This window comes from Glandiceps talaboti, chromosome 8 (assembly GCF_964340395.1).
Source record: "Glandiceps talaboti chromosome 8, keGlaTala1.1, whole genome shotgun sequence".
Taxonomy (NCBI): Eukaryota; Metazoa; Hemichordata; class Enteropneusta; family Spengelidae; genus Glandiceps; species Glandiceps talaboti.
In genome coordinates this window covers 25,877,956-25,890,832 of record NC_135556.1, presented here as the reverse complement: position 1 = coordinate 25,890,832, position 12,877 = coordinate 25,877,956, and the positions used below count along the sequence as shown (strand labels likewise).

Genomic DNA, 12,877 nt, shown 5'->3' with positions numbered 1-12,877 from the left:
GCTACATGTGTATTTGGTTCCCACAAAACTTTGGAATTTAGTACGACTGGTATTACTGACCATGGCATGTGTAGAAATCATTATAGTATACAATTAGACCTGATCCACAAATCAATGTCAGGTTTTAAGCAGGCCATGTTCAAGGTCGTGGGAAGTGAAAGAAGACAAAATCTACAGATGAACATAGAACATGTGTTGTGGGTTTTATCAATTTAGATTACTTTAATAGTAAGGAAGTACTTGTGATGTATAGTAAACCAGTACAGGGACATTTTTGTGCTGGACTCTGGACTATAAATAAATGATAAGGATATGTTTCTCAGTTCAAATTGTTTATGCTATAAATCCAACCTTTTATCCAATCAGAAAACTAGGTTTGTATACATATTTGCCAATCAGCAAGATAATTGGCTGAACATCGTATCAGCCAACCAATCAAATTGTTCACTCCCCTTCCCCCTCCCCACAACCAACATGTCAACAAAATCACAAGTTCCAGTGAAGTGAACATCGATTGAGCAAATACTATGAGATGTTAATATCTGATGAATTACTGATAAAACTTATGTGCTTGTGTTCATCTCATTGACTGTGTTTGAAGAAACTGGTCAAGAGAAAAAAAAAGACTCAACTGCGATCATAATCAACTGAAAGTAACTCATATATTTTGTATTCCTATTGATTGTTTGTAATTATGAAATGAGGGCTCAAAGGAAATTATCCACTACACGTGACATTGCCATACACATCAATTCTGATATTGACAAGGATGTTTATGTCTATCTGGCATGCATGTTAATTTCCAAGGACAAACCTACAATTTAGTCCGAAATACATCATTTATGTTATTCGATTGTTAAGAAATATACGATAGTTTGTATGAGAGTGATGACTTTCATTAAACCAATGTGCAGCAAAGCATTTACATGATCAAACCCATTGGGAATGGCCTTCCTAACTAGTAAGTAATTCTAACGAGGTCAAGTGCAACAACTTTACATTTGAAAGATATAAAATATTGAACAGTAGGGTGGTGCATCAGTATGCAGTCATGGCGATTTTCCCATGCTGTTAAATTTTTATTGTATTTCGCAGGCGTACATAAAACATTCAGAGAATTCCTTCAATCATCAACATGATGAGATGTATGTTTCAAAGTGAAATGTACGCCCTTGATGTTGACAGTGTCATTTATCAGATTGGTTCTTGAAGTCATTAATTTACACTAGTATTGGCATGTGTGGAGAATCACCCTACTTTGATACACTGGAAAGCTAAGATTACTTTTTTCAAAGACTCGCTGTCAAGATTTGGGTTCCTTCATTTTCCTAGACATTTTGCTTCAGAACCTGACTCAGAATTGACTTGAATTATACAGTTAGATTTCATCATAATTTATTTAGCATAACCTTGTTAGATTGTACGTACTTTACCCTAAAAAAGAGATTGAGATTGTAACCAAATTGTCAAATCAACTGAGCAGTATTGCGAAATGAACAAGTACTACAAATTAGTTAAGTAGTGAGAAAACGCTGTGGTTAATTTCACTGCACATGAAAATTATTACCATGGTCATATAAGACATTAATTTTGTGTATTTCGATATAGACAATGTTAAATTTATATGATAAAATGGACAAGTTCAATGTTGTGTTAATCTAACTGGGAGATATTAATTTGGTGTGAATTCAGGTGTTTTTGAAATGAACGATAAATCACCAACATCTGTTTCTGATAGATTTACTACTTTTACTTTTTATGAGAGGAAGAAACATATGAAATTAAACCTTGAAATTTCTTACACACTGTAGTAAATTTCATTTTGAAAGGACATTATTTTGGGTAACTTCATTTATCTATTACATTTACATTGCAAAAATAGCAAGAGAAGAAGAAATCTGAAATTAAATCTTCATATTTTGTATACATGTGATGTTCTACAGTTTGTATATTTCATTCTGAAGGGTTGTTAGGTTTGGTAACTTTATTGATCTAGTGTGTTTACATAGCAAAATTTAGGTGAAGAACTTACCAGAAGATATTTTCATTTGGACCAAACTGTTATTAAATCATATATTATGAGAGGGACCTTCACAGAAAAGTAACTGCATTCCAGGGAAAGTATGAAATGAAGTCTATTTGTTGAAATATAAAGTTAAGATTATGAAAGTTTTTTGAGGGTAATATTTGAGACTGATTTTTATAACAAAAAAAAAGCTAAACATACACTAAAGAAATTCTTGAAAATAAGTATATATGAAGGGGGGGGGGGGATTGAAAAATTTATCAATATTTCTGAGTGTGTAGTTGTCAAATTGTCAAACAATATAATTTTATTGTTTTGATTCATATGTGTATGTATGGGTCAGAGATGACATCACAAATCTTTTACTGACCCTTCCAAATTTTGCCGTAATCATAAATTAATGTTTGAAGTGGAGAAAAGCCAATGAGTTTGAAATTTGAGGAATGTTTAGTGTCGTTCCATAAACGTTGAGTGTAGTGGGAGCTTAGATATGCAGAAGTTCAAATGTATTTATTGTGATTGAGTGACATCACATGCAGTACTATATGTGTCACTTTCTGCTCCTACCTTGGTAGATTTCGTTGTCGATAAAACACAAACAAATGTGCATACATGTACTTTGTCTTCATTCAAAGTATGTAGTGAAGTGTATACATTTTGCTGTGTGGTTGCAGTCTGGTATGGGAAGTGATAAATGTATATTTCAAGTCATACTACTCTCATAAAGAAATAAAACATGTATCAATAAAAATAAAAGTATGATAACAGCAAACCCTGGTATCTAGATATGTACACACAAAGAAAGTAACTGTTATAAAAACACACCACCAATAAAATGTGTTTATTTTAAACTATAAAACATAATCATTATGCAAACATGAGATAGACTATAGGACTATATGCATATCAATTTAGTGAAATGAAATATATAATCATAACTAGTTATAAAATACTAATTTCAGCATCTCGCACTGTATTCATATTGTACATACGTATAGCTCTTTAGTCCGGAAGTGTTGAGTTTCATAATTGTAACACCTGCAGTGTGTTGCTGTCATTGAACGGCATGTCTAGATGTTGACAGTATGATGGATCATACATACGCTATACAAACAATACAAACAAATTTTCCTTCAAATTACACTTTTTCTGTATAAACACCCTGTGTTGATCACATGCTCAATAAACAATACAGAGTAAAGTGATAAGGAATTGACTTTCCTACTGCTATGTCTGTATGTACATTGCTTATGGCAGGTTAATTTAAAGTGGAGCTCATAAAGCAGACAACTTCACCACGTATATATTTATGTCACATTTCCTAGAGGCGATTGTATTTATTGACATGCATTTCTCATACTGATGTTTTATCTACGTATTTGACATTCAAACTTTGTTTTAATTAAATAAATTTGAATATTGAGCAGGTGAGATGTTTTTTGTTTTATTCATTGCATATCAATTACTGTAGCTATCTCTATGGAATTACTTGAATTAGGCCAAGCCCCAGTTTGCTGTAAGTACACACAGTACCTGTATAACATGTTTTTGTTTGAAATTAAAGAGATGATAGTGGTACAAATGGTATTAATAGCTCTTTCCTGTTTGTTGAGTTGTAGGGTGAACAGGTTTTGCTTAGTCAGGTCATCGGTAAATATTGTCAGAGATGTGTCATTGTCCAATATAGCTGAAGAGACACTAAGTGAATAAGAAATGAATAAACCAATCTATTCACATGCACATATTAAAATAAAAAATATAAATATGACATATCAGATATGATAAAGACAGAAATAACAATATGTAGAAGATTCTGTCTACCTGAAAAGTACATGCTATTGTTCTCATGAATGGAAAAGAAATTCTCTGTGGTGGAACATGTACATAAAAAATAAATATCACACATAGACAGAATTGAACAAAAGGATACATAGTTTATCAGAAACAAGAAGAGATAGATAGACACAAAGAAAGAAAAATATACCAAATAACGTAAAGAGTATTTTTTATTAGAGTTAAGCTGAAACAATGGCAACAATAGAAGAATATAGAAAAGTCGTACGAGAAAAATAATGATTTCCTTACACCAACCAAAAAAACAGTCTGTTATGCTGTAGTTGTAACAACGGAAATATTGTAAGTTGCTGGTACAAAAACTGTCAATCAACTTTCATTAGTACATATATCGATATAATTTGGACCATTAAAAAATGGCAAAGTAGAAAAAGCATCAGCAATCAATACCTGGAGAAGATTAGGTATGTAGTCAAAGTCTTAAAGTAAAAATGCAACTGTCATTTGAATTACTTGGCTATCATCAACATGTTGATTTCAGGCAAAATGACAAGAAATCAATGCCATTACAAAAATATTTTCTTTTATGAGTGATTTTTAGTCCATGACTATACTTCAAAATATGGCATTGTCAATTGCATGCTCATTTCTGGTTTATTTGTTAACATTCTAGATTCTGTGAGTTTGCCTACTTTTATAAACCAGGTGAGTGACAATATGAACCCGTTGTTTAACAAAAAGCACAAAATGTTCCAATTGAACATTTCACAAGTAATAATTACAGGTCTATTTGATAAAGTCATATATACGTAAAAAGGAAACCTATTTTCGTTGTTGCTCGACCTATACATTCTGTAACTCATCCGTAGCAATTGTATGTTTTTAGAACAAACTGGGGTCATATTAGAGACACTACTGACTTTTCTGTAAACCTGTACAAGAAAATGCTCTTGAGTAAATTGAAACTCAGTACAGATAGAGTAACCCCTACCATGCAACACAATATAACTGTCATTTCACAAGTCGTTAAACCCAGAATACAAAAAGTGCAATGACTGTATTGTTAGCTGTTTATCTATATCTTTCAATGCAGTATCCCTCCAAAATGGAATATTTACCTAAAAAAAATGGTTTATTCCTAGAAAATGTTAGAATGCAATAGATGTATTTTGTACAGAGGATTACTAAGTATTGTCTCAGGGGAATACCCAGCTAATAACTTTTAAATGATAAAATACAAGTGCAAGCTAGAAGGACAAGTGCCTTAGTCCATCACATATAACTTCACTTTGAAAGAGACAGCTCAGTAGTCTACCGAGTGATATTCAGTCACAGGAAATTTATTTATTTTGTGCTTTGTTAGCCATAAAATGTCAAAACATATTGTTAGACTCTGTCATACAATAATTTTTATTGTAGTAAAAATATTTCTTTTTTTGATTTTATGTGGTCTTCAAATATCGTTCAGAACAGAAATGTGAACTGTCATTAACATGTATTTTGTAATTAATTGATTACCACCCAGTAGTCTTGTTTATACATCATGCTGTCCAGGTGTTGAAAACTATGATATATTCCCCAGAACTAACCACAAATATGACAACTTTGTGTTCCATAATTTTTATTAATTTATCAGTTACAAATAAATTTGCTAGATCTAAATAAGATGGATTGTGTAATAAATTGGCAATATAGCTGAAATAATAATGAACAACAAAATAATATATCGTCATACAGTAATTACATTGAAAATTCATCTGTGATGATTTTATACCTTGAAAAATTTAGTTGATAAAGAGAAAAATGATTGATGAAGGCAGTGGTATCAAGAGTTGATTTAATGATTTAAGTAAAAGTCAATTGCGTAGTGAAGAAAAATGAATCGAAATATACATTGCTGATGACAAAATGGAGATTTCTTAATTATGCATTAGAATTCATCAATCATTGGATATGTATATCAAGCGTGATAACTTCCTGAACGGACTATGAAAGGACTGTTTTTATTGGCTGATATTTAGTAGAGCTTAAGTTGGATATAATGGCAACAAGAAATGTTTTATATGTGTCTTTGATTCTGTGCAGTGGTTGACCTTTAACCCCTCACTGCCATTGTCAACAGTTGTCTCACTTTCCACAGACTACATTTTGTACATTTATTGCTAGTTGTCGTTGTCTCTTAAAATTTGACCCAGATGACATGAAAACAGGAAAGCCTATGCTTTGAGTCTTTTTAAAAATGAATGAAAATTATGCAAAATTGTGAAAAGTTTTCAATCAGGAGGATAACTTTTATGACAGCAGTGACTGTAGGTCTTAGTCTTACTAAAATATTAGGTTTCCAAGTTTTGTAGTATAGGTTTTAAAAAAAAGAATCCTTGGAATGAATTGACAGAGAATGAAGTTTGATAATCCCAGTATCATAATTAATATTATCTCATATACTGTTATTTGATGTAATATTACAATTTTGAACCAAGTGGCTTAGCTGTCTTAATTAATCTATCTAAATTAATTTGGACAAATGACATTGTCGGGGCATGGGTGAATGTTTTTGTAAATTGTGCTGTAAAACAAACGATGTCAGGCCATGGGTGAATGTTTTTGTAAATTGTGCTGTAAAGCAAACGATGTCAGGCCATGGGTGAATGTTTTTGTAAATTGTGCTGTAAAACAAATGATGCAAAGACCCAGAAATTGAAATAATGTCAAACATTTTGGCAAATACTGAAATAGCATTGTAGCGGCTAGATCAAGCCAAATCTCTTGGGGAAGCATTTGTTGACGCCTGCATGTTGATGACTTAAAGACACTGGAGACTCCAATACATGTACATTTTGGTGTAGAACAAAAACTGCACATGAACAGACAGACGTGGAAGTTGAAATAACATGAATGTGAACACATGAAATGTCTCTAAGGATGAATGATTGAAACACTCTTCTAAGGTAGTGATGTATTTGCTGTAGGTCAAATGGATACAAGTAAATTGTTTAGTGGCAAGACTCCATGGATGTGAATTTTAACCGTCCTGCGGGTCATTTTGTACATTTTGTAAAGGGTGATCTGATTGGGCCATGAATTGTATTACCCAATCACAGCTGACCTCTCATTCACACAAGGGTACTAATGACAAAATGATGGAGACCTTACATGTAGAAAATGTAGTTATTATGAGGTGAGATCAGCAAACATTATCATGGTTTGAAAAGAAAGAATATACTGAAATTCCCATGATAGTGTGTTATGAGATGAAAAACTGTTCAATTTTATACGTACTGCTTCTTGAGAATGGATCATTGGATGGGGACTGTCTTAGTTGACATTAATGTATTTAGATATTCTTGAAATATTTAGTAATAGATATAGAGCCAGATCAATAGATGATGCAGATCCAACTATTGATAACACATCTTATCAAATAGATCGTTAATACAATGTACATATAGCTATAACTTTGTAAACATGCGTGTATTTCTAATATTCCATTAGACTTGTACTCTTGAAGTATATTTTACGGAACACAACAGCACTCCATGGTTGAACACAATAAACCACTCTATCATAATTTGTCCACATGGAAAATTAAAGTTCCTTTATCAACTCTAGAATTACATTTCTTAGAACTTCATGGTAGAAGTTAGAACACAATAGAACCACCAATGAGTTTATAACATGAAAACAGCAGTTTTGAATTTCAAATCCCAAAGTACATTTGATAGAATTCCATGATAGAACACTATAGAACCACCATTGGTCCAATGACTTTACAACATGAAAACAGCAGTTTCTAATTTCAAATCCCAAAGTACATTTTATAGAATTCCATGATAGAACATTATAGAACTACCAGGTACCAATGATGCTACCACATGATAATAACAATATCCCATTTCAACTGTAGAACTTGTAGAAGTACATTTTATAGAATTCTATGATGGAATCCTATAGAACCACCAATATATGTATATTAAAAGCAAGTTTCCAATTTCCATTTAGGAAATGAAATGGAAACAATTACTAGTAAACTTATAGTGGAGAATTGCAAAGAGTAACATTTAATGACAATATGTATCAAACAATGTTGGATTTCATGCTTCATATTGTAGCAAGCTCACACTAATGTAAATGTAAAATTGCCGAATCAATGACATCTACATTTTGTATATCATTCTATATATTTACATAAAAAATACATCTTTGTCTGGTATAATTGACTGCTGTAATAAAAGTTGTACTTTGAAAATATTATAAGCGTTTTTGTAACAAACCCATATTGTTTATGTTTGTTTTAATATCATGCCAATATTTAAGCAACTTGTTTCAATCAAATACCGGCTTTGATGATGAGATCAATGGCGTTTGAAAGTCAATATTGAAATAGTTGTCATGGATAAAATTGTTATGTTATATGGTGTTATTTGTTGATAGGTAGTAAGATCTGGAGAGATCTATCATTCAGGTTTATATTCAAGTCAATGTATTTAACTGAGTAAAATCAGGAGATAAGACGCACTTCATCTTATTACAGCGTGTAATTGGTCAAGAATGATAGCTAAATCTGACAAAAACTTGAAATTAACGTCTTCCTTTCAATCTATTGCAGTAGTCGGCCTGGGAGACCTCCGAAGCGAACCTTGCCTCCCCCGGGCTTATCACCTTCGGGCCACTTTATGTTGAAAAAACACAAGTTGGAAAATGGTGATTTAACCAATGGAATGGGTAAGCTTCTTTTCTAACTTGATATTGTTTATATTGTGTGTTACATTGATGGGATAGTCTTCCTCCAAGGCATGTTTCATCGTGATTAAGTTTTTTCATTTTGTAGTCGTAGCCGCAAAGGCACTTAATTTCCTTTCTTTATTAACGGTTGTAGATTGTCATCTTTGTAATTACTAGAAATGTACAATATCATCTTGAGTTGTAATTGGCCAAGATTTGTTGCTAGTTTATAGTGTTGATGTCATGTACTCGATTTGGCTTCTCTAATAACCTGTAAGAGATGAGGTTTTCTGTATCCTACTAATGAACAAGGATTTGAATATGTCATATCTACCACTAGAGGTGCTCACTAAAAATACTAAATCATGGCCCTGATACATAAACACAGTATTTATTACAACTTCATTTACATCATAGTTCTTCATATCATTGAACCTCATAATATATTCAGTTTTGGAAAGTGGAATTTAAGAATAATGGATGAATGACACAACCTGTTTACTAACTTTGGTGGTATCAGTAAACATATTGTATATGTCCCTGTTATTTTATTGTCCTTATAGAGAATCTCATCGTATAGTACTGCATAATTATATACTATTGTATGAAATATATATAATTTTCTTTTAGTGTACATATATATGTTTGTTGTAAACAACACAACATAGCTTAGGATCCCTAGTTTGTGTGAAATTTCACTCCTTGATCGTATTGGTATTAATGTTACTACAGCAGTGACAAAACGCTGGTAGTGTGAGTGCATCATGACAAATTTAGATCCATCAGCTTTGTCACATATTCATTATTAGTTAGAATGATTTAAGGGTAGTATTAGGGTTATTTCCATTCAGTGTGATACAAATAGCACATGCTACCATCCCATAAGACCATCAAAATTTAGCAGGGTAAAAGTTACTACATGATAGGTATTGCTCAGTGGGAATCACCCATCATGCATGGGTCACTAGATTCACAATATTTCAATGTTTAGAAAGGATAGATAAAAATACTGTGACACTTGAAATGGTTCTTTGTGTATTCATCCTCAGAAGTGTCAGCAGTTACAACATTTGCAATATAGAGCAAAATGGAGAATTTTTTTCCCATTTCATTGTTCTACTTTTTTTTTTTTACTTTTTTTTTGGGTGGTGGTGGTGGTGGTGGGGGGGGGGGGTCCCTTACCCAGTCAGGAACTACTAAGCGACTAAGTGAAAACTGCTGAATAAATTTATTCTGCACTGCTGAGTTCATTCTGAAATTTGGTCACAGGAATAATGGATAGCGTGTAAGAATAGCCAGACACTGAAAGTGGTTGCCTTGAACACTCATGTACATAACAAATAACTGGTGATCCCTTTTAGACATGAAGTTCAAAACACCAACTCGCCATCAAGCTACTATGTCAGAAATAGAATAAAGTCAGTTAGTAGATAGGTGGTCAGCTAAGAGATACTATCAAAAACACTATATTGGTACAATGGTAGACAAGCAAGATAATTAAGAAAATACATGAGTTATAATTAAGTTAATTGCAAAATGTGAAGTATTTTTGGATAGAATTGAGTTGACTGTGAGTGGTCATTATGGCTATTGATGACAAAAGATAGGGGTACTGTATGCTGACTGCATTCATATGACCAGTATATGTAGAACTATTACGGTATAGTGATAAAGATAAGATGTGCTTATCCTTGAATAAAAGCAACTTCTGCTTTCAATTAACTGGGTTGACAGTTAAAGAACGCCATTTCTGTCCGATATATTTAATAACTGTTTTGGTGAGAAACACTGAACAGCTGATGAAAAGACCCAGAAAATTAAAAACTTACTGAAAATAACTTAGAAAGAAAGCAATCAATCCACCTATCCATTCTTCCCTCCATCCCTCCATCCGTCCATCCATCCCTCGACCACTCCGCCATCCACCCCCATCCCCCAATCCATCCATCCATGACCCCCTCATATCACTAATGTTACTGTATATGTGTGTGCACATGGTTGTCATTGTTATTAGTACAGACTTATTATAGCTGTGCTATTAAACTTGTATCATACATGTATATCTCTACTCAGTTTATACATCAATAGCATAGCTCTAATGAAGGGATAACTGTGACCTTGGGGTCAAGATGACAACTAACCCTGTGACCACCTGTCCCCACCTACACGTCATCAAACTTGGTCAACCACAACAGTATTCAAATGTTGACAAGTATACAAGTTTACTTTCTTTGAAAATTACATTAAAGAATGGAAATGTTGAGACCTTACAAAAATGTTGAAAAAAAATAGGTAAAAAATAGAAAAAGTTAAGACATAAAAATATATATGTATAAAAATAGAAATGTTAAACTTAAAATATTCAAAAATAGGTGAAAAAAGAAATTGTAAGACTGCAAAGTAGATTATCAACCATGCAAGCATTTCATCCAAAGTGGATTTGAAGAAAATTTAGGTGACCAAAATTTTGGTGGCCATAAAAAGCAACTAGAAAATTTAGGTGACCAAAAAAACGCAACAATAAATATTGTGAATATAAATGTAAAATCAAGATTTCTAAAGTAGTGTCTAACAAAACATAACTACAAAGAAAATATAGTACAAAAAACATAGAAACATGAAGTCCTTAACTCAACAACCTTGAATTGGAACTGTATCTGATTGTTTATAGAGCCGACACTAGAACTTTGACATGCAGTGTACTAACTGAAAATCTGTACTATTGACAGGATCACAAATTGGTACATAAAGTTTGATATTTCTCTGTAGCAATTGCCAGCAACAGAGACTAACAGTAGCAAATGCAACCCATACTGTAATTGATGTGGAGTGTTTGAGTTGAACAATTGTACTACAGTATTGAACATCTCACAAAACTGTACCAATGTATCAGCATTGACATTGTTAATGTTAGTAACAATGGCTAGTAGTAGTAACAAGTCCAACTTGTGTAACTGTGATGTGGAGTGCTCTAGTTGAACATTTGTACTGTTGACCAGCACACAAAACTCTACCAATGTATTGACATCAACATTGACATTGTTAGTAACAAAGGCTAGCAGTTGCAAATCCAACCCCATAATCCATATATACAGAGCTAGCAAGTCAAATCATACAACCTACAGGAAATGGTCAAATGAGTATTTTACTGTTATCATATATCTAGATCCCTACCAACATTGTACCACCTGCTTATACAGTTCAATTAATAGTACATAGACCAGTATAATATTCACAGCTCACAGTGGCAGCTGGATAAACTTGTTTAATTTGCTATTTATGACAACTGTCGTTGTACACATGTATAAGTCATTGAAAGTTTTCATTATATTTCACAGCGATTTATGGCTTTATTTGTGTTTGACAAATACTTGTAAATTGTCGCTGGGGTCACTTTCTTTCATAAATTTTCATTTTTATCAAATTGTTCTGATATATAATATTATAAATTGTGTTCGTTAATTTCCTTTTTGACATTTTTGGTAGACATTTCTGTCCTAGGTTTCAAGGTCCTAGCAGTAAAGTACACTCAGATAAAATAAAACATTTGTCCAATGTGTCCGATGGTGTTTCTTTTTAACTTGTTTATTTATTTTACTGAATGGAGATAAGAGTTGGTTTATAAACATCAAGTATGAAATGAACACAGTGACCTCACCAATATGTGTAAATACAGTTAAAAGGAATTTATTTGTTTCAAAGAAAGGCACTGAGCGTGAAATTTATGAGAGAGGTCATTTCATCAATAAAAGCCAAATTTGTCAGTAAAAAGGGGAAATATGTGATTTTGGAGATTTGTGGCTTCCGAATTGAGGTCACTAGTGTGAAAAGATAAAAAAGTGAACTTATTAAAGAGGCAGTAATGTTTTCCTTATTAGCTATACACAACACATAAAGTACTGTTCCTTCCAGATTATACATACCAGTTTACAACATTTAATACAAGATGAAGTCCGAATTGACATCAATTTCTACAATACGATGGATGATGTAAATGACTTCTAATTAACCGTTATGATGAATAACTTTGCATTAAAACATAAATCAATTGCCACATTCCATGACATCAACACATACACTGTCCATAAACTAGGTATCTTACAGTTGATCACATGCAGGTTCTCTTATTATATACATCAAAATATGCATCAACACTCTCAGCTAATCCCTTAACACCTCTTTCACCCCACCCCCACCCCCCACCCCTCGTGAAAAAAGCCAACAAATGTATTCTTACATGGTTTAGAACGATATAAGCTTGAAATAAATTAGGTCTCTGGTTGGTCACATGTATGTCCTCTGTTTTTATATACCTCCAAAAAAACTTCATAAATC

The 12,877-nt window shown here is 32.7% G+C and overlaps 1 protein-coding gene across 2 annotated transcripts in view; it reads left to right on the top strand.

The window, feature by feature from the left end:
• LOC144439036 (dachshund homolog 1-like) overlaps nucleotides 1–12,877 on the top strand; it is a 58,832-nt gene that overhangs the window by 19,849 nt on the left and 26,106 nt on the right. For both annotated transcript variants that reach the window (XM_078128280.1, XM_078128279.1), the window contains exon 2: nucleotides 8,427–8,542. In XM_078128280.1, coding sequence (XP_077984406.1) covers nucleotides 8,427–8,542 — 116 coding nt within the window. The remainder of the gene's footprint in view (nucleotides 1–8,426; nucleotides 8,543–12,877) is intronic.